The sequence below is a fragment of the Podarcis melisellensis genome (genome assembly GCF_964234715.1).
Source record: "Podarcis melisellensis genome assembly, chromosome: 5".
NCBI classification, from domain to species: Eukaryota; Metazoa; Chordata; class Lepidosauria; order Squamata; family Lacertidae; genus Podarcis; species Podarcis melisellensis.
Window position 1 is genome coordinate 3881372 of NC_138537.1, and position 26229 is coordinate 3907600.

The following is a 26229-nucleotide window of genomic DNA, read 5'->3' on the forward strand; positions in this document are numbered from 1 at the left end:
GAAATAATTATTTTTGTATCTCATTTCTTCCTTCACTAAGGGTTCACCAGTAAAACCAACACCCATCCGGGAATTCCACAGGTCAGAAGATGCCAGAAGATACTTGCATCATAATAGGTGAGTACTTTTGTCAAGACAACAAGCTGGCCATCACAAACACTCTTTTCCAACAACACATCAAGGAATCAAGAAGAGGTGGCAAGAATACACAGAGGAATTATACCAGAAAGATATGGATGTCTCGTACACCCCAGGTAGTGTGGTTGCTGACCTTGAGCCAGACATCCTGGAGAGTGAAGTCAAATGGGCCTTAGAAAGCACTGCTAATAACAAGGCCAGTGGAAGTGATGATATTCCAGCTGAACTATTTAACATTTTAAAAGATGATGCTGTTAAGGTGCTAGCAAGTTTGGAAAACTCAGCAGTGGCCAGAGGATTGGAGAAGATCAGTCTACATCCCAATCCCAAAGAAGGGCAGTGCCAAAGAATGCTCCAACTACCGCACAATTGCACACATTTCACACGCTAGCAAGGTTATGCTTAAAATTCTACAAGGCAGGCTGAAGCAGTATGTGGACCGAGAACTCCCAGAAGTGCAAGCTGGATTTCGAAGGGGCAGAGGAACCAGAGACCAAATTACAAACATGCGCTGGATTATGGAGAAAGCTAGAGAGCTCCAGAAAAACATCTACTTCTGCTTCATTGACTATGCAAAAGCCTTTGACTGTGTCGACCACAGCAAACTATGGCAAGTTCTTAAAGAAATGGGAGTGCCTGATCACCTCACCTGTCTCTATGTGCGACAAGAAGCTACAGTTAGAACTGGATATGGAACAACTGATTGGTTCAAAATTGGGAAAGGAGTACGACAAGGCTGTATATTGTCTCCCTGTTTATTAAACCTATATGCAGAATTCATCATGCGAAAGGCTGGGTTGGATGAATCCCAAGCCGGAATTAAGATTGCCAGAAGAAATATGAACAACCTCAGATATGCAGATGACACAACCTTGATGGCAGAAAGTGAGGAGGAATTAAAGAACCTCTTAATGAGAGTGAAAGAGGAGAGCACAAAATATGGTCTGAAGCTCAACATAAAAAAAGCTAAGATCATGGCCACTGGTCCCATCACCTCCTGGCAAATAGAAGGGGAAGAAATGGAGGCAGTGAGAGATTTTACTTTCTTGGGCTCCATGATCACTGCAGACAATGACAGCAGTCACGAAATTAAGAGACGCCTACTTCTTGGGGAAAAAGCAACAACAAACCTAGACAGCATCCTAAAAAGCAGAGACATCACCTTGCCGACAAAGGTCCGTATAGCTAAAGCCATGGTTTTCCCAGTAGTGATGTATGGAAGTGAGAGCTGGACCATAAAGAAGGCTGATCGCCAAAGAATTAGGGTTGAATTAGGGTGCTGGAGGAGACTCTTGAGAGTCCCATGGACTGCAAGAAATCAAACCTCTCTATTCTGAAGGAAATCAGCCCTGAGTTCTCATTGGAAGGACAGAGAAGACTCCCTGGAAAAGACCCTGATGTTGGGAAAGATGGAGGGCACAAGGAGAAGGGGACGACAGAGGTTGAGATGGTTGGACAGTGTTCTCAAAGCTACCAGCATGAGTTTGACCAAACTGCGGGTTTTGTGGCCACAAAGTGTTGCATTTTTAACAGAGGGTCCCAGAGTCTTTGCATATATTGCCTTACTGGGCCAAATGCAAACATAATGTTTCTGTCCTTGTAACCATGGTTGAGAGATCAGGAGCCCCTCAGTGTGAGGGTTTTTATACCCCTTGCCCCCTAACACGTGCGATTCCCCTCCACCATTCCCTTTCCATAGCAGTGTTGCATCTGTACCTATGTTAGCAATCACCATACTTAGAAGTGGGGGTTGAAAAGTAATTTGTTACAATGATGGTTGCCGTTAATTTTCAGTGTATACATAATACCAGGTCTGAAAAGGGGAATGGAGGGGGGTACATGCAAGGGAAGAAGGAGAGCCATATGCAAATAGCCATGGTTAGGAATCTGATAACATCATGTCTGCACCAGGTTATGGTGTGTTACTGATTATAGTACAATCCTTTTATTGGGTTGTTGGATGCAGAAATATTTTGTCCCACATAATACATGATCGGTGTCAGCAGTAAGTCTTCACTGTTCACCATTTATGGCAATAATGCTCCCAGTTTTTGTTAAGCGTAAGCAGTGTTGCTTCATAAATGAAGCTTCGCAGCTTGTAAGCAACCATTTTTTCCAGAACAGAAAGAGGAACCTGCTAGATTATTATTCACCATGGGATGTTACAGAATAACCCTCCTTTAAAAGGGTTTTCCCTGCCCTGCTCCCGGTTCCATAGCTGATCCAAATGTAGCAGGGACTGCTAAAACAAAGTAAATGTATTTTTTGAAGACTTTGTGTGCTTGGTAGATAAGCTTTTAATTACCTAACCAAAAATGGGCATGATGGTGATGAGCCTGACCTGGGACCCTGGGAGCTTAAATTAGAACAAGGCATCTGAGTGGGATGGTGCCTCAGACTGGCTTATGTTAACAAAATCTCTATTGTTGGTTATCAGGATAAATATAGATCTGGTTAAATTCATGCCAACTTAAACTGCCTTATTCATGATATTCCAAACCAGACTTAAGATTCATGGATAGAGAGCAGGAAACGGTTCGTTGGCTGCTGGTGGGGATGCTGCTAATGAATGCTGCTCGCTTTGGGGAGAACTGATGCTGCTTTACAAATTGTCATTGTCCGCCTGGATGTTTGCCTGCTCTGTTCCCCCATGCTCAACTCATCCTTTGTAAATAAGCAGATATTACAGATCACCAAAGTGCGGCAAGTCTCCAGCACACTCTCCCCGTGAGAGAGCTAAAACCCTGTGGAAGACTGACCCTGGCGCTTCCTGGTGCTCTGCGAAGTGGGGGGGGGGGAGCGCAGAACAATGTGGTTCATTTAATCAGAATGTCATCAGCTGCAGCTAAAGTGAAGGATCTGTCAGCTTTGGTAAATCTCTTTCTCCACTTTGCCTCGAGTGGGAGCTTAGTATGCAAGCCTAGAAGAGAATCTCATTTTCTTCAGAGTAGCAAAAAAAGAGGATGTCACTAGAAATTTAAAAGCAAGATATCCAAATGAAATTTGATGCTTTGTGGCAGACATTCAAAGTGCAAATAAACTTTTAGAGCTGAACTTGATCGATCTTGCCATTTATGTTTTCTCTCACCCAACCTGATAATTGTGGTTAAGGGTGATTAACTGCATCGGTTTTGTTCAGTTTGAATGTTTTTATTTCTGAGGAAATCCTATCTTTCTTCATCTTTTCAAAATTCCATTGCCCAAGGCAGCTGATTCTGCACTCTACTACCCATATTGAATTTAGTTGCTGCTTAGCCCTAAAACATGAACATTTCAGGCCTGGTTATCTTAATTTTACTATTTTCTTAAAAGGGTTTTTCTCTATCTACTCATATGCTGTAACATTTCTTCCATTTCCTTTTTTTCCATTTTCTCTGGGTCAATTACCACTACCACCCACTGTGTATTTGTGTTTTCAGAGATGGAGATGAATTAAGACGACCTGAAAGTCTGAGCTTGACACATGACAGAGACCGGCAGCAACTTCTGAGGAACTGCTTAGACCGAGCGGAAAGGTAAGGCTGTGAGTGATATGTGGTGCCCCTCATTTAAAATGAAGTGCAGGTCTAGCCCATTGTGCAAATAAGCTTTCTTTAAAAGCAAGCTACAGCCGTGGCATCCTATGTAAAACTGACTGCACAGACCATTTACTGTTGCCTATGGCTTACTCACTGGGTGCATGTTGCCCCAAGTGCCTGGAGGCGGTTGGAGGATGGATGGCGGCTAACAGATTGAGGTTGAATCCTGACAAGACAGAAGTACTGTTTTGGGGGGACAGGAAGCGGGCAGGTGTGGAGTCCTGAATGGGGTAACTGTGCCCCTGAAGGACCAGGTGCGCAGCCTGGGAGTCATTTTGGACTCACAGCTGTCCATGGAGGCCCAGGTCAAATCTGTATCCAGGGCAGCTGTTTACCAGCTCCATCTAGTACGTAGGCTGAGACCCTATCTGTCTGCAGACTGTCTTACCAGAGTGGTACATGCTCTGGTTATCTCCTGCTTGGACTACTGCAATGCGCTCTACGTGGGGCTACCTTTGAAGGTGACCCGGAAACTACAACTAATCCAGAATGCGGCAGCTAGACTGGTGACTGGGAGCGGCTGCCGAGACCACATAACACCGGTCTTGAAAGACCTACATTGGCTCCCAGTATGTTTCCGAGCACAATTCAAAGTGTTGGTGCTGACCTTTAAAGCCCTAAAAGGCCTCGGTCCAGTATATCTGAAGGAGCATCTCCTCCCCCATCATTCTGCCCGGACACGGAGGTCCAGCTCCGAGGGCCTTCTGGCGGTTCCCTCACTGCGAGAGGCCAAGTTACAGGGAACCAGACAGAGGGCCTTCTCGGTAGTGGCGCCCGCCCTGTGGAACGCCCTCCCATCAGATGTCAAAGCGATAAACAACTACCTGACATTCAGAAGGCATCTGAAGGCAGCCCTGTTCAGGGAAGTTTTTAATATATGACATTTTAGTGTATCTTTCATCTTTGTTGGAAGCCGCCCAGAGTGGCTGGGGAAACCCAGCCAGATGGGCGGGGTACAAATAATAAATTATTATTATTATTATTATTATTATTATTAATGTTTAGATGATTAGGAAGAGGAGCTTTATTATGTTAACCATCTTTTTAGAGCATTACGCACTGTGAAGGGGAAATATTTATTTTGTATCCAACAATGTTCTGTTTTGCCCCCTCAGAGGTTCTGGCGACTCATCTTGCCTTCTTTTGCTGTCCGGCACCCATAACCAGGTAATTCGTGTTTGCACATTGGGAAGTGTGCTGCTTAGTGTGTAGCTCATGGGTAGGCAAACTATGGCCTGGGGGCCTGATCCGGCCCAATCGCCTTATAAATCTGGCCCGCGGACGGTCTAGGAATCAGCGTGTCTTTACATGAGTAGAATGTGTCCTTTTATTTAAAATGCATCTCTGGGTTATTTGTGGGGCATAGGAATTCGTTCATATATTTTTTTCAAAATATAGTCCGGCCCCCCACAAGGTCTGAGGGAAGCTGGCTGCTTTCTTTCTGATGCCCATTCCCAATTAACGTTCTTCCAGGTCTCTCACTCAGATGCAGATCTACACAAAAGGCGCGAGCATTTAGTGGAGCGTACCCGGAGGGAAGCCCAGCTTGCTGCGCTACAATACGAGGAGGAGAAGATGAGGACAAAACAGATCCAAAGGGAGGCCGTCCTCGACTTCGTTAAGGTAGGTCAAGTTAGGTTTTCAGGTTTAGTGTGCAATTCTCCAGGGAGAGGTGGTGTGGTCCCATGCCTTCCAGTTATACAGAGGCCTCAGTACTCCCTCTCTTGCGACTGTATATTTAAAGGCCAGACCTTCTCCCACCCCAGAAGAAAATTGTAGGGGGTCAAACATAGCATGGCTAGCTGTGCATGCACACACCTGTACACTGTGCGCGATAGGAACCCTCCACCACTCTGAATTAGTCTGCATGCTGAATAATCCTCTTCTAATTGCTGCACAGAGTCTGGCATTGCTGTTAAGGTCCACATATACTGAGGGTGGGAGACAAGTGGTCTTGGCACCATGTTCTGCCCCACCCCTGATTCATTCATCCATACAGGGTTTGCCACACCCCTACCCAGGAGCTGACTCTTGCCCAGTTTTTGTTTTTAAGAAGTCTAGCAGCTGGTCACATGGTTTGGCAGCAGACGTGTAATAAGATACAGGCTACTTCTTCTGAAACTTGATGGGGAACTAATAGTTCTGAAAGGGTTTAAGGTTTTGCACGACTGGTTGTTTAATGATAGGCACTGCTGCTTGCTCTGTTTTACTGGAAATTAGATTGCTTTCGTCACCATTGGGGTTTTCATCACCCTCCACACAGTGAGGTCTTTGAGTGGGGGCTTAGAGGACTGTCGCCCAGAGCACAGCACAGACTGTGGCTGCACATTAGGTGGAAGAAACGTATCACAGAAAGTGGTGAAGATCAGGAATGATTTGGGATATAGTTTGTTTAAAGGGGTCTTACTGTTGGGATACTGCCAGGGAGACATAGGCCATCACTGCCTCCACGCCGACTCCGGACTCCGGACGTCCATCGACCTCCCGTAGATACAGTATCAGCAATTAGCGACATGAGCTCCAGAAAATAGCCTTCCACATTCCAGAACTGATGCACGCTCTATCAGCAGAATTCACACAGCGAAAGTTGCACTCAGGAGAGCATTATTTAGAAAGTTTATTCAGCGTTTGGTCAGAACAAAGAAAAACATGACCGCCTGCTAGTGTGTTCAGGCACCGAGAGACGAAAGCAACAGAAAACATAAACATCCTGTGAACAGGAAATACGCAGACTCTGTGACTCACAAAGCCTGCTCCCTTTTAAGGTGGAACGGAAATATCCTAACTTCATACTTTTGTAATGGATTTATTATCATTATGATGCAATGTAGGAGTTGTAGACCAACCCAGCTTTACAGTAGTAGATTTAGGAGAATGCTGATGTATTTGGTTCCAAAATTGAGTTACCTAAGAAACATAATGCCAACTCTAACCTCTTTCTCCTAAGCAGGTGGGTTCTGTTCACAGGTCAATAAAATGGTTCAGCTTAGGAACTGCTTAAGTTCGTGGAACAGTTCTTGATCATCTTGCCACCTTATTTCCTATTTACTTGAGCCTGCATGCTTTTCCCTAGTAAATTGCTCCTTTTCATTCTTCCAAGCAAAAGGCATCCCAGAGCCCTCAGAAGCAAAGCCCTCTGGATAGCGAGGTAAGAACTAAAGCTAAAAACCACCTTCTTGTCATTTCCTAAGCTCTTTATGGGGGGGGGGGAATCCCTCTTTTACTGAAGCTACAATCACTGGATCTGACTTAAATCTGTTCAGGACTGAAGTGTAAGCGTAGGGTTTAAAGATCACTACTGTGCCACAGCAGAGAGATGTCTCTTCTAAACCTTCCCCCCATCCCCACTCCTGTTTGGACGTTGGTTGGACTGTGGATGTGTCCATGTAGTCTGTGTCCTGTAAATGTGGCAGATGTATGTAAATAGACCTATTTATATCTGTTCCAAGATCTTTCTTGAAACAGTAGAGCTGACGTGAGAGCAGATAATATATTGGGAATATAAAAAAGCACTTTTGGAACTGCTGGTCCTTCAGCCATGTCACCATCAATCAAGAACTAAATCCAGCCTGAACTTCCAAGTTGTCATTGAACTGGTGGGTTGGCCACCAGATCCAGGGCTTTTTGCATTGCTTAACACCACTGAACAGTCAAGCTCTGCTTTTGCACACTTGCTTCTTCTCTGCAAGTGCACTGGCGTCAGAGCACAGGTTGGCTTCACGGCATGCTCTGTTCGCTGAGTTTTAGCAATTGCACCAGTCTTCGCTCATTGGGCATCCTCCATATGTTTTGGACTACAGCTCCTATCACCTCATCTTAAAAAGATACTGTAAATCTGGAAAAGATTTAGAAAAGGGCAACCAAAATAATGAAGGGGATGGGGGGGAGTCACAATATTTGGTGCATTTTAGTCTAGAGCAAGGGACGCAGGTGGCGCTTAAGGACACGGGTGGTGCTGTGGGTTAAACCACAGAGCCTAGGACTTGCCGATCAGAAGGTCGGTAGTTTTAATCCCTGCGACGGGGTGAGCTCCCGTTGTTCAGTCCCTGCTCCTGTCCACCTAGGAGTTTGAAAGCACGTCAAAGTGCAAGTAGATAAATAGGTACCACTCCGGCATGAAGGTAAACGGCGTTTCCGTGCGCTGCTCTGGTTCGCCAGAAGCGGCTTAGTCATGCTGGCCACATGACCCGGAAGCTGTACGCCAGCTCCCTCGGCCAATAAAGCGAGATGAGTGCCGCAGCCCCAGAGTTGGCCGCGACTGGACCTGATGGTCAGGGGTCCCTTTACCTTTACTAGTGTAGAGCAAGGGGAAAACATGACAAAGGTATATAAAATTCTACATGGTGACAAGAAAGTATTCCCTCTCCCTCTCGTAACACTAGAATTTGTGGACATCCATTGATACTGAATGTTGGAAGATTCAGGACAGACAAAGGAAAGTCCTTTTTCACCCAGCGCGTAGTTAAAACTGTGGCATTCACTCCCATAAAAAGTAGTGATGGCCACCAACTTGGATGGCTTTAAAAGAGGAATAGGCAAATTCATGAAGAATACAGCTATCTGTGGCTGCTAGGCATGATGGTTGTGTTCTTCCTCCACTGTTAGAGGCAATCTGCTTCTGATGGCCAGTTGCTGGAACTCCCAAGTAAGTGGGGAGAGGGCTGCTGTGACGCACAGGTCTTGCTTGTGGGCTTCCCGTTTGGACATCTGGCAAGTCATTGTAAGAACAGGATACTGGACTGGGTGAGCCATTGGCCTGATCCAGCCAGCCATGGGAGTTGTAGTTCAAAACATCTGGAAGGCGCCAGGTTGGCAAGAGCTGAACTTCATGGTTGTAGGGTAGCCAGCACTCAAGGCCGATATTGGTGCCTTGGAACAGAATTTTGGTTGGTTCTCAGCCTCTCTCACATTGGCATCTGTCTTTCCCCACAAGAAGGTTTTATACACCACCAGGGCCAATTTTCTTGTTTTGCTAACGGAAAATAGTTTTTACTTCATGATCAGCCTGTCATAAGACACAACACAATAGACCACAAATACATAGGAAAGTGTTTTCCAGTAGTCTGCTTTCTGTGACTCTGGACTGCTTCCAAATAGTTCTGTTCTTTTTATTTGATCTTTGTTTCAGTTCCTCCCAGGCTGTGTGTGTGTTCTTTCCTTAATATTGCAGCGTTCTCCACTGGAAAGATTCGCATACCAAATCCTGCTCTTTCTTGGACTCGGCAGCTGAAAGCAAAACAGCTCCTGAATCAGTTGCAGATGTTTTTAATGCTGAGATCATTAAGAGACTAATAGGTTTCTTTCCCCTCTCCCCATTGTTTCAGTTATACGTTACTGATTACCTCCATGTGCCTTCTGCATTAAGAACCTTGTCAATTCCAGATGTCTGTGTTTGTCTGCATATTTTGTGGTGGTCTCATGTTTCTGATGTTGCCATCTCTCCCGCATCCCCAGTGTCCCTTCCCGTCCAGAAGGTCTCAGCACACTGATGATAGTGCCTTGCTGGTGGTAAGAATCCTGCACGCAATGGCCTGTTTATGTGTCAGCCTCCTAGATCCTAGTTAGCATGTTTTCTATGGTTTGCTGAGATTAGGCAGTTTAGTACTCCTCCTAAATAGCATAAAACATGGCTGTCTTTTAATTATAATAGCAATTTTGGTATAAATTGCTACTTTACCCTCCTTCCTTCTGCCTTGGAACGGATTGCAGCTGATGTTCACAGCTATGTGTTCCTGAACTTCCTGTTCTGATTTAGTCCCTAGAACTCATAAGATATGTGGTTGGTGCAATTCGTGGAAACATTAAAGGTGTGAATAAGCTTTAAGGGGTGAAAGCACCTAAGCAGGTTCTTAGGTTCCTGCCTGGCCTACTCATGGAGTCATCCACACATCAGCTATATAAATAACACATTCATTACAAGGCCCAGAAGTGTTCCAATAAGTACCGGGTGTTATGTCCAGAGATGGTATCTAAATTTTGCATTTCCATTTCCTTGCTGAACCAGTTCAGTATCATAACATGGAATCATGGATTTTGAAGAGGCATGATGTTACCCAGCCTTGTCTATCCAACTGCAGGATCCCTGTGGCCTAAATCATACATCACAGATACTCATCCATGATTTCCCCTGAAGAACTACTTTTGTAGTTGTTTGGAGCATGGCCCTCTGAATGGATGCTGGTGATCCATTTGAGTATGTTTAGCTAACCATGACTAAACGCTTTGTTTTTGCCCCTCTGTTTAAATCAGTGGAGGTACTCTTACATCTCTCAAGTATGAATTGTCTATTTTTTAAAAAAAGTTGTCAGCATTTCATGTAACACCATTTCCATGTTTTATGCTATTTCCTTCCTCTGTTGGTATCTCAAAAATAGCAATTGAAATCCATTTTCATGTTCTTTCCTGGTCTGTTTTGCTCTCCCTGCCTTTGCATGACTTGCATGCCCTCCAGTTTGTTTCCTCATTTATATTCTCTTCAGTTAAGTGCCTGAGGTTTCATAGGTGCAGCCGTGTTGCTGGCTGAAGAGCACTGAAACTTCACCTAGGTATGAAGCAGGGACACCCCTCCCATCCTGGACATTACATTCAGGCATTTTCCTATTTGTGACCTGAGAGTACAGGGAAGGCAGAGGCCAGAAAATGGGTTCAAAAGTGTGGTTGAGAGAGAACTCTGCTTAATGTTTACTATGGTTAACGTTGATGCCAATTTAAACCTTTAAAATGGTGGGAGTAATTTGTGTTGGAGCAGAGATGGGGCACACAGTTCTGCAGCCCAGTCTCTTTACTTGTCTTGTTCCTCAGTTCATGTAAGGACAACTAGTGATTAGAAATAGGAAAACTGAACATTTGACCTTTTCTGACTAGAGAAACCTCTGTCTCTTGAAAATTGTTGTTCAGTAGTAACCAAGCTAGCGAGTTGGTAGCAAACGTGGCACACAAGTTGTTTTGTGTCCCTGTTTCCAGGCATTCTTATAGTTGTGGATGTAAACTGTTTCTGTCCCTCTCGTTCTAATTTCCATAAACGCCCGGAAAGTGGGATTGATGTGGATGGGTAATTGACTTGCTTGGTCTAGATTTCGTTCTTGCCCTGTCCCAGGACTTGGAGTGAGCTTGTTATCTCAGGCATGCATACTTCCCTGTTTGTCGATTTAGGGCACCATCCGATTTTAATTCTTTTTGACAAATCACTGCTGCGATGAAGGGGATTTGGCCAATTCCAGCCATTTCCATCATATGGTTTATGCATCTATTTCTGACTCTCTTGAATTGCACTTGCTTACATGGCGTCAGCTACTCCCACAACATAATAGAATATTGTGTAGAATTCTAACGAAGGCCTTTTGTTCAGCACTTCCCTTATTACATCATAGTGCCTGTTCAGCCAAGACTGCTTTTTTTTCTTTCTCTGAACAATGATGTTAACTCTAGTTTAGGGAAAATTCATGGAAATAGGTCTGACAAACAGGCAGTATGAAATTACCCGTGCCCCTCGCCCTTTTACACTTTTGTTGCTTGCACAAAAGTGGACTTGCAGCCTCCTCCTCCCCCACTGTATGCTTCCAGGTGTGATTAAGTGCTCGCCACCCCCAGTTTCTGGAAAACAGGGTGTTACCACCACCAGTGTGTACTCAACACTAACAGTTTGCATGTTTTCCCTTCAAATGCATGTGTTGAAGGCGAGAGCAATGGAGGTAGGTTTGGGAGGGGCACTGCAGTCGGGCTCTGGGCTGGCTCCAGAGCCCATCGGGCACGGCTGTGTGCAGGCATGGCTAGGGCGGGTACGACGCAGCGCTGCCAAGGCCCTTCCATCTCAGTGTAAGCTGACAGTTTAGGAGCCTCCCGCAAACAAGGTGCAGGAGGTGAACACAACTCGCTTTCAGAGGAACAAGTACAGTGGTGCCCCGCAAGACGAACGCCTCGCAAGACGGAAAACCCGCTAGACGAAAGGGTTTTCCGTTTTGGAGGCGCTTCGCAAAACGAATTTCCCTATGGGCTTGCTTCGCAAGACGAAAATGTCTTGCGAGTTCCTGCGGGGTTTTCCCCCCTCCCCCCTTTTTCTAAGCAGCTAAGCCGCTTATCAGCTGATCCGCTAAGCCGCTAAAAGCCGCTAAACCGCTAATAGCGCTAATCCGCTAAGCTGTCAATGGGCTTGCTTCGCAAGATGAAAAAACCGCTATACGAAGAGCCTCACGGAACAGATTAATTTCGTCTTGCGAGGCACCACTGTAGGCTGCTTATTCCCCTGATTAGATTTCTCATATTTTATATGATTTGTACATCACCTTGAGTCTCTTGAAAAGGGCATCTGGGAAACAACATAGAATCACAGAACTGTAGAGTTGGAAGGGACCCTGAGAATCATTTAGTCCAACTCCCTGTGATGCAGGAATATGCAGCTGTCCCAAACAGGGATCGAACTTGCAGCCTTGGCATTATCAGCACCACGCTCTAACCAGCTGAGCTATCCAAGCTCGGTAGTAATTACTCAGCTATGCATTACTCAGTAGTAATAATATTTGCTGTGTTGATGAAGGCTTCAATTCATGAGCTCCACCCCCTCAAAGTCACTGGACGGCTTTGGAAATAAGTTTAACGATACTTGAAATCATAACATATAGCCAGCGTTAACTTCTCTTTGTATTTATTTACTGTTACTGCTATCCTAACTTTCAGGATGTAAATCCCTCATATTTGTCTTAGGGGAAACTGAAATACATTTTTAAAACTACAGTGAACAGTATCAACATACATAACAATAATAATTCAGGACTTGGTGATGAAATGACAATAGTGAGTGAGTGACAGCCCAACTAGAGCAGGCTCTGAGGTGGTCCTCACCTCCCTGTCTCCCTCTCTCTTCCAGAATCCTTCTCATAGGACAGCTGATAGTAGATGGTTCTGCTGAGAAGTGGCTTTTGCAGAATATCACCCATTTTCCAATGTATTGTTGCAACATGATAACCAATATGGTGCCCTCCAGAATGTGGACCTGAACTCCCATCAGGCCCAGGCGGCATCGTCTGTGGCCAGCGATGATGAGTTCTAGTCCCGTAGCATCTGGAGAGCACCGCGTTGGCTGCCCCTGGGCCAAGCATGCATGACACTTTACACAATAACAAACGACAGGACCCGGGTATCTAGTACTCTAAATTTCACCAGTTATACATACTTAGGCTTCATTTCAGGTGGGGTGGGGGAATGATGGAAGAAATCTTTGTCAAATCATGGGCCCCACAGAAAAGGAAGGCTTTCATGGATTTGGAGAAAGAGGTTTTTCCTAAATAACCCATCATGATTGAAAAATTCACTAAGGATATAAAATCTGTGCAGTGACACTTGTTGCTGGACCATCTTCTGGGATTGGCACTGTGCCAGTTGCCTTTAAAGCTCACCGTAGCAACCAACCGCCGTGTACCTTCTCACACGGCTGCTTTGTCTGCAGTAAGCAGAGTGGCTGGGGAAACCTAGCCAGGTGGGCAGGGTATAAACAAATTATTATTATCTGTTACCTTTCTCCTGTGTTTCTCTGCACTTCTGGTCCCTATGTTTGCTTGTCCTCTTTCATCTTCTACTTCAAACTCCTTGGCATGAGAGAATTCTAATTTTGCATGCAAGTGTCAGATACAACCCAATGCAGCCCTGGGTGGCCTTGGAATACAAACAAGTGTGGTTCGTTTTTGTTGTGCATAATTTCTGGCATCCTTTACTCTCGTGGACAGCATTTTATTTTATTTTATTTTACTATAATGAGTTATTTTACATGATGCTGTTGTTCCTAGTTTGTTACATTCCCAAGGGTTTACTAATTGAGCCTTGAGGACCAAATCTTCACGCAATCCCCATAAACACTGCTTGTTCGGTAAGAGCTAGCAAGGGGGAAATAAGTCAGTGGCTAAGCCCAGGAGAGTTCACTGTACGGGGGCTGCCCTTTGCCAATGTTCCCTGCACCCCCAAAGGTGGTAACATCACCACAACATGCAGTATGGTTGCTGATAATAGGAGGAAATTTTTCCAACCCCTGCAGTACAGTGATAACCACAACCTCAGCAGTGGCAGGGCTACCACCTTGAACTCTACAGTGAGCAACATCTTGACACACACTGCTAAGAGAGTGCATATTTTGCCGGTTGTCACTTAAGAACAAACTTGGTGGGGAAATTTAACAGGAATTGCTTCAAGAAAGACTGTAGCGTTAGGTTCAGGTAAAGAACCATAGCTCAGAGGTACAGCACATGCCTTGCAAGGTGGTTCCATGTTCAGTCCTTGATTATCTCTATTTTGAGGGGTTGTAGTTAGCGGGCCTGAAAGAGACCTCCGCTTGGGACTTTGGAGGGCTGCTGCCAGTAAGGACAGCCGTTGCTGGACTTAGATGGATCAGCGCCCTCACTCTGAGTAAGGCAGCTCCATATGTTGATAGGCCGTTCTGAGACTGTTGTCCAGGGTAGTCTGTTGGATTCTTCTGCTATGCACCTTCTGCCTTCTTCAGGTGATTTTCTGTCTTCCTCCCTTTCTTCTCCCCCTTCTCTCTTCTCTGCCCTCCCTGACAGAATGGTTTTGAGCCTATCTTAGTGTTTGAGATTGACAGTAATACCAACACCATTAAAAGGAGGCCGGGGACACTCAACCAGGTGAAGAGCATGCAGCGTGTGACTGTCTTGGCTGGATTTACGTTTCCTGCGTACCTGATACTGAGGGCAGCGTTGATCCCTACTCTTGGCCTGTCCTGTCATGAGAGAGAGGGAGAGTTTTCATGTCCATCTAATGGAGCCAAGAACCACCCTTGCTTAGTGGATGACTCTGCAGAGAGTTGGTGGTCCATGGGCACCATGTCTGGACGAGTTAAGCTGGGGGAGGTCACCCAAAATACAATAAACCAAAAATGTAAGATCAGCCTTGCTGGATCAGACTGAGAAGGTCCATCTAATCACAAAGTTGGAAGGGACCACACGGGTCATGTAGTCCAACCCCCTTCGATGCAGGAATTTTTCACCCACGGTGGGGCTCAAACCCACGACCCTGAGATTAAAAGTCTCATGCTCTACCAACTGAGCTTCCCCAACAGTTGGCAGCCAGTTTCTTCTGTGAGGCCCAAAGCAAGAGGACACAAAAGAAAGACCTCTGCTGCTGTTCTTCCCTCCGCAGTTCAGAAATATGAAGGGTCAGTTTAGCTATCACAGACCCTCCTCCATGAATGTGTTTAGTCCCATTTCAAGGCTGTCTAAATAGGGGGCCATCATCACATCTGGCGACAGCAAATTCCATGTGATAACTCTCTGTAGTGTGAGGAGGCTCTTTCTCCAGTCTGTCTCAAATCTGCCACCCATCACTGGGTGACTCTTGAGTTCAAGTATTCTGAAAAGGGGGGGGGGGGAGCTCTTTCCACTTTCTCCATAATTGCATGCAACCTCCCGTCATATTTCCCCTTATTTGTCTTTCCCCCCTCTTAACTAAAAAACCCACACATGTTTTAGCTTTTCCTCATAAGGAAGACGCTCCAGCCTCTGAAACATTTTGGTTGCCCTAAGTCATTGCAAAGACCACAGAATTTTGGTTTCTGCATATTAAATCCCATCTGTACCACCAAGAACCACTCCTGGGGCAATTTTCTGGTTTGCCATATGAATGAGCCAGAAGAGGATTGCCAAGTAAACGAGTTGTCAAAGAAAAGCAGTTTTATTCTGACATGATATGATGTCTAACCTGTCTGCAGTAGAAGCTGATAACTATCCTGTAAAACTTTTCTTGTTTGCAAAATCTTGAGCAGCAGATAAAGGCTGTACTTTCTGGCCACTAAAATAAACTGCATATGCACACCCATCACTGTCTGTCACTTTTCGTCTGATGTTTTTGGTGCTTTGCCGACTTCTTTTTTGCAGAGGCCATTATGATTTTTCATTGTGAAAATGATCAGGTCCTGTGCTTGCTTAATATTTCATTAGAATCATTTCTGACAAAAGTTACAAAAAACAACAACATACTCTATTATTATAGAAGATCTGGTTATCTGTCAAGCTGGAGAAAGGGCAGAGACATAGGTGAAAGGCAGCCTGTCTTCCGTTCACCCAAACAAGCAGGCCTGACCTAGAAGCCATTGGAGAGGTCAGGGATATCATTTGACTTTCTCTGGCCTGCTGTTGTTAAATTCTTATTGCTGCTCTTGCTGGTTTCTCCTCTTGGTGGGAGCCTAGGTGGCAGAGCACAAGCCGAATCAGTGGCAGACATCCTTCAGGTACCAGAGTGAGACCTTCAAATAGGCTTGTGGGCTGTTCTCTGTAACTTGCTTCTTCTTGGTGACACTTCACACGAGATGGTGATTGTGGGTCACTCGCTTCCACCCATGCAACTCTTCTAAAACCTGGTTCCGAGTTTGGAGCCCACTGTGCCTCCCTCCAATAGCAGAACATAGAGGAATAGAGGAATATTGGTAGATGGGCCGGTACACTTGCTGTGTGGTGCTTCCTTGTTGTATAAAATGCTGTCTCCTTAACGTGAACTGAAAAGTCACCCTTTTGTGCCTGCATTCCTTAACAAGTCCACTTTGCTTGATTAGTCTGATTATCTTGTACATACATGCTGGAAATTGTAATCAGTGATAATAAAGAGTCCTCACAGGAATGGCAAAATATGTCTAAGAACCGGAGATACTTATGCAGTTGAATATTCACTTTGTACTAATTAGCCTTTGATTAAAGATCTTTTCTTTACATATAATCAGTATTATCTCCTCCCCCTCCCCCCATTGGCTAGCTTAGTGGCAGCCTTCTTTTTTTGTGGCTCTTATCCCAAATACATTCAATCCTGGCTGTACTATTCTCCATTATTATAGTCCCAGAAGTGTTATGCTAATTTTCTAAGAGATCCTTTTTATGGCATGTAACTCCCTCCCCCATCTTATGCTCCATCTTCCTACCCCTGGAATGATATCCTAGATGTGTATAAAGCTTGTTTCTGCTGCGTTCTACTGCTTCATCTTTCTCCTTTATCCACAGAGTGATGACAGATCCACCATCTCGCCAAATTCACCCACAGCTCAAACAGGTAAACTTGGGGGAGAAAGCAAAGGGGGAAACAGATGTATCACTGAGATGCTGAAAAGGTTATCAGCGTGCAAGCTAAGCTGACAGGGGTCTTGGCCATAACCTGTGGACCAGTGTAGCACCACAACCAAGGGTTGTGCCAACACTGCAAGCCAGTTGTGGGTACAGAAGTGCCTTAAGCAATCTTTTCCACCAAGTATTTTTATAGGTGCACTAATTGTCATACTTTTGAGTGTTCGGAGGACTTCACACACATTGTAATGACCCTTGATTTGTAGGATTGGCCAGCACTGTTCTTCTCCTTTCCTAGATTGGGGGGTCGGTGGGTGCCGAGATAGCAGTGCTTTCCCCACAGCCGCCTAGTGAGTTTATGGCAGAAGCAAAACTTGACCCTGTACCTTCCTGATTCATAGCTCATTTCTTTCACCTCCATGCTACACTAGCTCTCTCTCAATTCTTTGACTCATCAGAGAGATACAGCTCACTTCCACACTAATAAAGTAAGGCAATAAAAAAGTTTGTCTCCAAATGAGGTCCAGAAAACTCCATAATCAATTGCCATGGTTAAGTAATGGCACACGAGCCTTTCTCCCACTGATACATCTTGCCTGTGATGTTGGGCCAAACCAAATTATGACCACAAATGGAGATAAACAGGCTATTGTGTTTCAGCTGTGAAAATCCATTGTACTGGGAGAAAACCATTTTGTATGGGTTCATAAATGCAGGGCTATTGTAGCCTGAGCTCCAATCACTTTGGGAGGGCTGGGAGCTTCATTGCATTGGGTTTGTTTTTCTGGACTGAGGCTCCTTTGGACGTTCCTCAGGTTGTGAAACTGTAATAAAATAGAGAAGACTTTTTTCCAGAAGGTACTGAGGAATGTTCGTAGACATCTAGAATGGGCTGGTCTTCCCCTCACGTCTTTATAACACTCAGCGATAAGTTTGTCAGTTTGATCAAGGGAAGTAATAGTGCCACTGTATTCTGCTCTGGTCAGACCTCACCTGGAGTACTGTGTCCAGTTCTGGGCACCACAGTTCAAGAAGGACACTGACAAACTGGAACGTGTCCAGAGGAGGGCAACCAAAATGGTCAAAGGCCTGGAAACGATGCCTTATGAGGAACGGCTAAGGGAGCTGGGCATGTTTAGCCTGGAGAAGAGGAGGTTAAGGGGTGATATGATAGCCATGTTCAAATATATAAAAGGATGTCACATAGAGGAGGGAGAAAGGTTGTTTTCTGCTGCTCCAGAGAAGCGGACACGGAGCAATGGATCCAAACTACAAGAAAGAAGATTCCACCTAAACATTAGGAAGAACTTCCTGACAGTAAGAGCTGTTGGACAGTGGAATTTGCTGCCAAGGAGTGTGGTGGAGTCTCCTTCTTTGGAGGTCTTTAAGCAGAGGCTTGACAACCATATGTCAGGAGTGCTCTGATGGTGTTTCCTGCTTGGCAGGGGGTTCGACTCGATGGCCCTTGTGGTCTCTTCCAACTCTATGATTCTATGAGTTTAAAAACGTGTCCTTCCAATTATTGTTCTGCTGAGCTGACAGCATGTTTTTGCCTGTCCACATTCAGTTCACCTGTCTGCTCCATATCCTGGTCCAGCTGTTGCTGCTGCTCCTCCTTCCTACAGAAATCCTCCCCAGCGTCCTGAGAGCTTCCTTTTTCGAAATGTTGCCAGGGATGAAGTGAGCAAAGGTAGGCTACACAAATTGGACCTGTGAGAGTGTGGCTTGGTGGTCTCCGTTAGCCCCTTGGAGCATCGGAAGCTGGCTTAAACCAAGTCAGACCATTGGTCCATCTAGCTCAGTATTGCCTACCCTAACCCATAGCAGCTCTCCTGGGTTTCAGCCCAGAATCATCCTCATAATAGTAATAATTTATTATTTATACGCCGCCCATCTGGCTGAGTTTCCCCAGCTACTCTGGGCGGCTTCCAATCAAGTGTTAAAAACAATACAGCATTAAATATTAAAAACTTCCCTAAACCGGGCCACCTTCAGTTGTCTTTTAAAAGTAAATAGTTGTTTATTGCCTTGACATCTGAAGGGAGGGCGTTCCACAGGGCAGGCGCCACTACCAAGAAGGCCCTCTGTCTGGTTCCCTGTAACCTCACTTCTCGCAATGAGGGAACCGCCAGAAAGCCCTTGGTGCTGGAACTCAGTGTCTGGGCTGAACGATGGGGGTGGAGACGCTCCTTCAGGTATACAGGACCGAGGCTATTTAGGGCTTTAAAGGTCAGCACCAACACTTTGAATTGTGCTCAGAAATGTACTGGGAGCCAATGTAGATCTCTCAGGACCGGTGGTATGAGGTCCCGGTGGCCACTCCCAGTCACCAGTCTAGCTGCCGCATTCTGGATTAATTGCAGTTTCCGGGTCACCTTCAAAGGTAGCCCCACGTAGAGCGCATTTCAGCAGTCCAAGCGGAAGATAACTAGAGCATGCACCACTCTGGCGAGACAGTCCGCAGGCAGGTAGGGTCTCATCTTGCGTACCAGATGGAGCTGGTAGACAGCCGCCCTGGACACAGAATTAACCTGCGTCTCCACGGACAGCTGTGAGTCCAAAATGACTCCCAGGCTGCGCACCTGGTCCTTCAGGGGCACAGTTACCCCATTCAGGACCAGGGAGTCCCCCAACCCGCCCACCCCCTGTCCCCCCAAAACAGTACTTCTGTCTTGTCAGGATTCAACCTCAATCTGTTAGCCGCCATCCATCCTCCAACCGCCTCCAGGCACTCACACAGGACCTTCACCACCTTCACTGGTTCTGATTGCAGGACAAGGGATTGAACTTAGGACCTTTTCCATTTAGAGCATGTGCTCTATCACTGACCAGTGGATCTTCCCCTACATTGGAGCCAAGTTGTGTTGCACAGAGCAGTTGCTTCATTAACTAGGCTGAAGCGTGTGCTCTAACAAGCAGCAGATGAAGCGATTAACCTGTGATTGGGCTTTCCCTCTTGGGAATGCAAAGTGGAGGGGGCAGTGGGGCTTATGTGGCTGAAGGATGGCTCCCACACACTCCATGTGGTCCTTTATTCTTTTCTTGTCTTTTCTAGCCGCTTCGTCACTGTCTCCTTCTGCATCGACACCTGCTAATAGCCCTGAAGACCATAGTGAAAACCACAGTTCCAAGCTGCAGGAAGAAGAGGTTGAGCTGATAGAGCAACTGCGGAAAGTACGTAGCAAAGTTTTCTCCATTGCTTTGGAAAGATGGGCTTGCTAAAGAAGTTCAAGGCAAATCTATGGGCTTGCTAAAGAAGTTCAAGGCAAAACTGCATCAATAGGAGTATAGCATCTAGATCAAGGGAAGTAATAGTGCCACTGTATTCTGCTCTGGTCAGACCTCACCTGGAGTACTGTGTCCAGTTCTGGGCACCACAGTTCAAGAAGGACACTGACAAACTGGAGCATGTCCACTGGAGGGCAACCAAAATGGTCAAAGGCCTGGAAACGATGCCTTATGAGGAACGGCTAAGGGAGCTGGGCATGTTTAGCCTGGAGAAGAGGAGGTTAAGGGGTCATATGATAGCCATGTTCAAATATATAAAAGGATGTTGCATAGAGGAGGGAGAAAGGTTGTTTTCTGCTGCTCCAGAGAAGCAGACATGGAGCAATGGATCCAAACTACAAGAAAGAAGATTCCACCTAAACATTAGGAAGAACTTCCTGACAGTAAGAGCTGTTCGACAGTGGAATTTGCTGTCAAGGAGTGTGGTGGAGTCTCCTTCTTTGGAGGTCTTTAAGCAGAGGCTTGATAACCATATGTCAGGAGTGCTCTGATGGTGTTTCCTGCTTGGCAGGGGGCTGGACTTGATGGCCCTTGTGGTCTCTTCCAACTCTATGATTCTATGTTTCTATGATTCTATTCCAGGAGTAGCCAACCAAATGACCACCAGATATTGTTGGACTTTAACTCCCATGAGCTCTAGCCAGCATGGAATCCTTAAGGAATGCTAGAGATGTCCGTGGCATTCTGGATTTTAAAAAATCTTGCATGTCACAACTTGTTTATTTGGCAGATCTGCTGCATGCCATTACTGCACTGTGGGCTGCATCCTGTGTTGTTTGTGGTGTTTGTACACAAGAGTGTTCTTGCAATTAGTCTCATGACTAAAAAGTAATGTGAGAAGGATTTATAAATGTCTACTCCTGCAGAACCATTCCCAGTTTCTCAGCACACCTCTTTCTGATTTGTTGCAAATCAGGTTCCCAGATAACTTAGTTTAATTGCAGGAGGAAAACATTTGGGAGTACAGAATGTTGCCCTTGGCTGGATTTGGACAATTGCATCTTGGCTTAATAAGCTGTGGTATGAATGAGCCATGGCACTGCTGTATGCAGCGGTTTTGCAGAAAAGCCAGGGAGTCTTCAGTTAACTATGGTTGTCCGTTACATTAGAACTGGGAAACTGTGGCTCGTAACTTGGGAGGAAGCCAGAATGTGAAACCAACTTCAAACTATGGCTTCTTATCCTGGCTTGTTCCGAAGTTGTTAACCACAGTTTCCCAGTTCTAATGTAACGGAAACTATAGTTTGCTTGCTCATGCAGAGTAAGGAGCAAAGTGGCTGCTTGCAGAGCATGAGATTTGCTGGTTATTTTGCTGAGATAATCCGAACACAGCCATATCTTCATCTAATGTTGTCTGTAGGGTGTACTTTACAGATTTCTTGCAACCTGCTTAAAGCTTGTCTCTGGGTAGCATATATTGTGGCGGCGGCAATGAACTTGAAAGTTTCCCTCCTCTTTCCCCTCTTTTTTCCAGAAAATTGAATCACGGTTGAAAGTGTCTTTGCCCAGCGATCTTGGAGCAGCGCTGACTGATGGCGTGGTGCTTTGCCATTTAGCCAATCATGTGCGGCCTCGTTCTGTTCCTAGTATCCACGTCCCGTCGCCAGCTGTTGTAAGTGCCCCGTTAAGAGCGCTGTGGCTGCTTGATAGAATCTGTACCTGTTTTTCAAATTTGATTCCGTCTTCTGACTTGAAAGGCCCTCAAGCAATGAAACAGCAGATGACTGCTAAAGATAAGCAATAGTGTAAAATGACAAAAGCAGAACAGCAGAGCAGTGGTGATAAAATTATTATTCTTGATTTATTTAAATTTTTGTTAACTTTGTATACCACCCTTCATCTGAAGATCCCCAGGGTGGTTCACAACAGAAAAATGCAAAATGAGAATACAAAATAAAATAAAAACAAATCAATTTACCCCCTCCCACAAATATATAGGAGCCAGAAGGAAATTAGCTGCACAAAATTCCCAGCATATTCTGGAGAGAGGTTGTCTGCTGCAGGGAAGACCCTGCACCTCAAAGAGGTCAGCCTGACTTCTGATAAGGAAACATGCCCCATCCCAGCCCCAAAGATCTCAGTCTACAGAGATACTAGTTTCTTCAAATTTCTCTTTAATGTTGCTACAAACAACCCTGGATCTCTGTGTCAATAATATTCAACAAGAGCTACAAGCACCTATGGCTACTGTGGCAAACACTGCAGTTTTGCATTGTAAGAACCCCCAAATCAGCTGCTTTTGGCATGTAAATATTCCATGCAAATCCAGACCTTCACTAATTTGTCTGGCTGTATAGGCAGCTGCTTTAACTTAATTTCTGGCTGACCAGGATAGTGGGGTGAGAGTAAGAGAGGAGTTTGGACCTCAGTGAGCAAGAGGTGCACACCTAGAGACAGTAGTAGTAGTAGTAATAATAATAATAATAATAATACCCCCACCCATCTGGCTGGGTTTCTCCAGCCACTCTGGGCAGCTTCCAACAAAATATGAAAAATACAATAAAACATCAAACATTAAAAACTTCCCTAAACAGGGCTGCCTTCAGATGTCTTCTAAAAGTCAGATAGTTTCTTATTTCCTTGACATCTGATGGGAGGGCGTTCCACAGGGCAGGTGCCACTACCGTGAAGGCTTGGTTAAGGGACGGCTGGCAGAGAAGTATATGTGGGTACAGCCATGCTGTCATTTGTACTATTTTTCTTCCTAAGTGAAATTTCTAGGGTCCCACCCACACCATTGACTCCTAGCACAAAAATATATTTAAGCATTCTGGTTCATCTGAGTTAAGAATGACATGGTCCTCCTTTCTTCCGCAGCCTAAGTTAACCATGGCCAAGTGTAGACGGAATGTGGAAAATTTCCTGGAAGCTTGCCGAAAGATTGGCGTGCCTCAGGTAAAAGAGAAAACCTTCTGTCTTTATTTTGCACTGCATGTACTCATTTTATATTATTGAGAGCCCAACATTTCATAGCACCAGTTCCTGCACGGGGTTGGGGGCCACAGTGGAAATAAATGCCTAGAGATGTAACCTGCCATACTGCAGCCGATCAAGCCACTCCAGTAATCAGCACCCTTTGTCCTTCAATAATGCCTATATGCAGACTTGCATTCAGAATAGGATCAGTGGAAAGTGTGTTAATGAAAACGTAGCAAGTCAGGAAGTGAAATCATACTCCTGTTTATTCCAGTTCATCTGAGTACCTAATCAGGACTTGCCCAGTCTTGCTCAGTGCATTGAGTAAGACGTGAGGTCTTGCGCTAGACATCAGGTTTATTTCTGCTGTTGGCTTCTGTTTATGAAGAAGGACGGCAGAGGCAAACAGAACTCTGGGTACCATAAATATAATTGTATCTTACAGGTCTGAGAAGTCTTGTCACTAATCTCATTAGTCTACCTATTTTATACCTTCTGGTACTTGTTCTCGGAGACTGTACACAGGATGAAAATTCAGCTGTATGAAAGATTTGTACCATTGGCTATTCAAATGGGGTTCTGTGTTCTGAATCATTCCCACGCCCTCAGATATATTTGCCCAAGGAGTTGGATGTTGGTATGCCAGAGAGCGCAGGAGTGCTCCAGAATATCATACTTGATGCTACTACATGCAGAATTTTTCTGCACTGTGTAGTTTGGGGAGTTTTTTTGGTCTGGAGAGAAACTTTGGGGTCACTCCAATGAAAACCATAATCCCAAGATTGACCTACTGTGATGTATGGTATTTGAGAAGAAGTGGAAGGACTAGCTGACTGTATTTCACTTAATTTAAAGTGATATGTTTGCAGCTAGATCCTGTGACATTTGACCTGGTCTCTGATGGTAGTATATTCCTATATTCAGCAGCTGACATCCTAATCCGGACACTGCGATAACAATTTTTGGACTTGACACTTCATCTTCCCCATTGCTGCAGGTGCTGACTTTAGGCAGAGTCTCCTCCAATGCAGCACTGCAGACATTCTGCACTTCCTAGTCCAATTGCCAGCTCCTTTTGCTTCTGGATTCTGCTCACCATCCTTCAGAGAGCAGCCCAGTTGGTGCAAAAACGAGGCTTGACTGTGTGTGCTGCAGGTTTTTAGCACAGATACTTTTCAGTCGTTTGGTTTCATTATATTGCATGTGAAACATTGTCATTAAGTGCTGTAATACTGTTTCTGGTGGCAATGCTTTGCCAAGAGATCCCTAGATCTTTACCATGAAGAGCAGTACAGTGGTGCCCCGCAAGACGAATGCCTCGCAAGACGAAAAACCCGCTAGACGAAAGGGTTTTCCGTTTTTCGATGCGCTTCGCAAGACGAATTTCCCTATGGGCTTGCTTCGCAAGACGAAAACGTCTTGCGAGTCTTGCGATTTTTTTCGCTCCCCCCCTTTTTTCTAAGCCGCTAATAGCCTTTTAGCCGCTAAGCCTTTAATAGCCGCTAATAGCGCTAATCCGCTAATAGGGTTGCTTTGCAAGACGAAAAAACCGCCAGACGAAGAGACTCGCGGAACGGATTATTTTCGTCTTGTGAGGCACCACAGTATTGACTGTGTCATTACTTGTCTGTGTGTTTTGAATAACTAGCATTTGGCAGGTGTATTATCGAGATGCCAAAGTCTCACACTCCCTAAGCGGCATATAAAATCCACTACCAGCCAAGGACTTAAAGCCTACAGCACAAACCTCCCACCGAAATCCCCTCTCAACTCCTCCCACCCCGTGTGTTAACTGCTATCCCCTTTACCTGCTATCCTCAGAGAGGCCCAGGTGCATAGCACTAGCCCCAGCCTTCCTTGTCCCCCTGCCTGGCTGGCTTGCACTCTGTTTCTCCTCCTTCCTGTTGTTGCCCCTCTGGCTTCCACTACGTAACGCTAGCCATCACCTGACCATTCCCTGTGGGCAGGACAAGGAAGAGTGGAAGCAGGAGCTGTGCTTGAACTAGCCAGGATCTGCAAGCAACTCTCAGGTTGCAGTTTGCCAGTCCCATGTGTTTTGAGTTTGGAACATAGCAGGAATAAATGAGTTGTCTTCTGCTGCCGCCTTCTGTGCATCTTTTCCATATCCCATTTTGCCAGCCGAAACGCCTTCATTCTCATCTTCATAGTAATAGCTCTTGGAGTTGGCAGCCCCTTGGAGTTAACAAAAGGCCAAGTGAAAGAGCTCAGCAGCACTCTCTGCAATCTGACAATTCAAGATGGGTCATGGTGGTGGCTGAGCTGATGAGGCTAGAAGCCATTTTCTTTGCTTGCCTTTTCATTCAAGTTCTTGGGGGAATCTGCTTCAGTTCAGCCTTGGTGCAGACCGGAGAGAAGCAGAAGGTTGTGTAGACCAGGTTGAAGCCGAAAGTGTCAAGTAGGTTCAAGCCAAGGATATTGCTGGGACTCAGTGGGTGACCCGATGGCATTGTTGGTGCTAGCCGTCACAAGGAAGAGCAAGAGTCATGCTTGATGGACCCAGGACCATTGAGTAGGAGTGAGGACAGGGGTTGGGGAGATGGGTCGGAGACACCCAGGAGCCAGAGACCAGCCACTTACGCCATTGCTCTGATGTCTGGGAGTTTGTGGGTTGACACCAATGACCTATCCAGCACTTTGCCCAACTCAGCATAACAAAGGATGCTCAAACTGAAGTCTGGCTATTTTGAGAATATATCCCCCAACAATTTTGAGGAAGCTTAATTAAGTATATTTCTTATAACCAAGAATACACATAGGGTGGGATTCAGCACTCCACCCTTCCAATCTTTCCATCAGCACAAGCACTCCAGGTTGCCAGGTAGAACAAGATCACATCGCCTTCCCCTCTGTCCGCACGCTCTTCTGGGGTTCTTCCTGAACACCCAGAGCCAGTGTCAGGGCGGAAATGCCTTTTTGCACAAGTGGAAGTATCGGTGCACAATTTCCTACGACGGGCCTCATGAGGTGAATCCTACCCATAATCTGTGCAAATTTGACATAACTAAGATCCTACACCTAGAGAAATGGGAATCCTTTATCTTTTAAAATAAAAAATGCTGCTTCTTATAGTTTATAGGGACTCTGAAGCACATGTAGAGCTTTACGCAAAACAGGATCTGGTCCATACTCTTCACTGTTGGGGAACATGTCAGGCAGTGATGGCAATAAGAGATCTTGCCTGCACCAAGTACCACTTAGTGTCTGTCTGTCTGTCTGTCTGTCTGTCTGTCTGTCTCTCT

The 26229-nt window shown here is 45.5% G+C and overlaps 1 protein-coding gene across 1 annotated transcript in view; it reads left to right on the top strand.

Moving 5' to 3' along the window:
- Positions 1-26229, top strand: part of LRCH3 (leucine rich repeats and calponin homology domain containing 3) — a gene marked incomplete at its 5' end in the record, with an annotated part of 83005 nt that overhangs the window by 51959 nt on the left and 4817 nt on the right. Inside the window, 12 exons of the mRNA XM_081910923.1 lie at positions 41-117; positions 3558-3653; positions 4832-4883; positions 5190-5339; positions 6817-6864; positions 9171-9224; positions 14264-14344; positions 16706-16754; positions 18333-18455; positions 19821-19939; positions 21528-21665; positions 22871-22948. Of these exons, the coding sequence (XP_081767049.1) occupies positions 41-117; positions 3558-3653; positions 4832-4883; positions 5190-5339; positions 6817-6864; positions 9171-9224; positions 14264-14344; positions 16706-16754; positions 18333-18455; positions 19821-19939; positions 21528-21665; positions 22871-22948 (1065 nt within the window). The remainder of the gene's footprint in view (positions 1-40; positions 118-3557; positions 3654-4831; positions 4884-5189; positions 5340-6816; positions 6865-9170; positions 9225-14263; positions 14345-16705; positions 16755-18332; positions 18456-19820; positions 19940-21527; positions 21666-22870; positions 22949-26229) is intronic.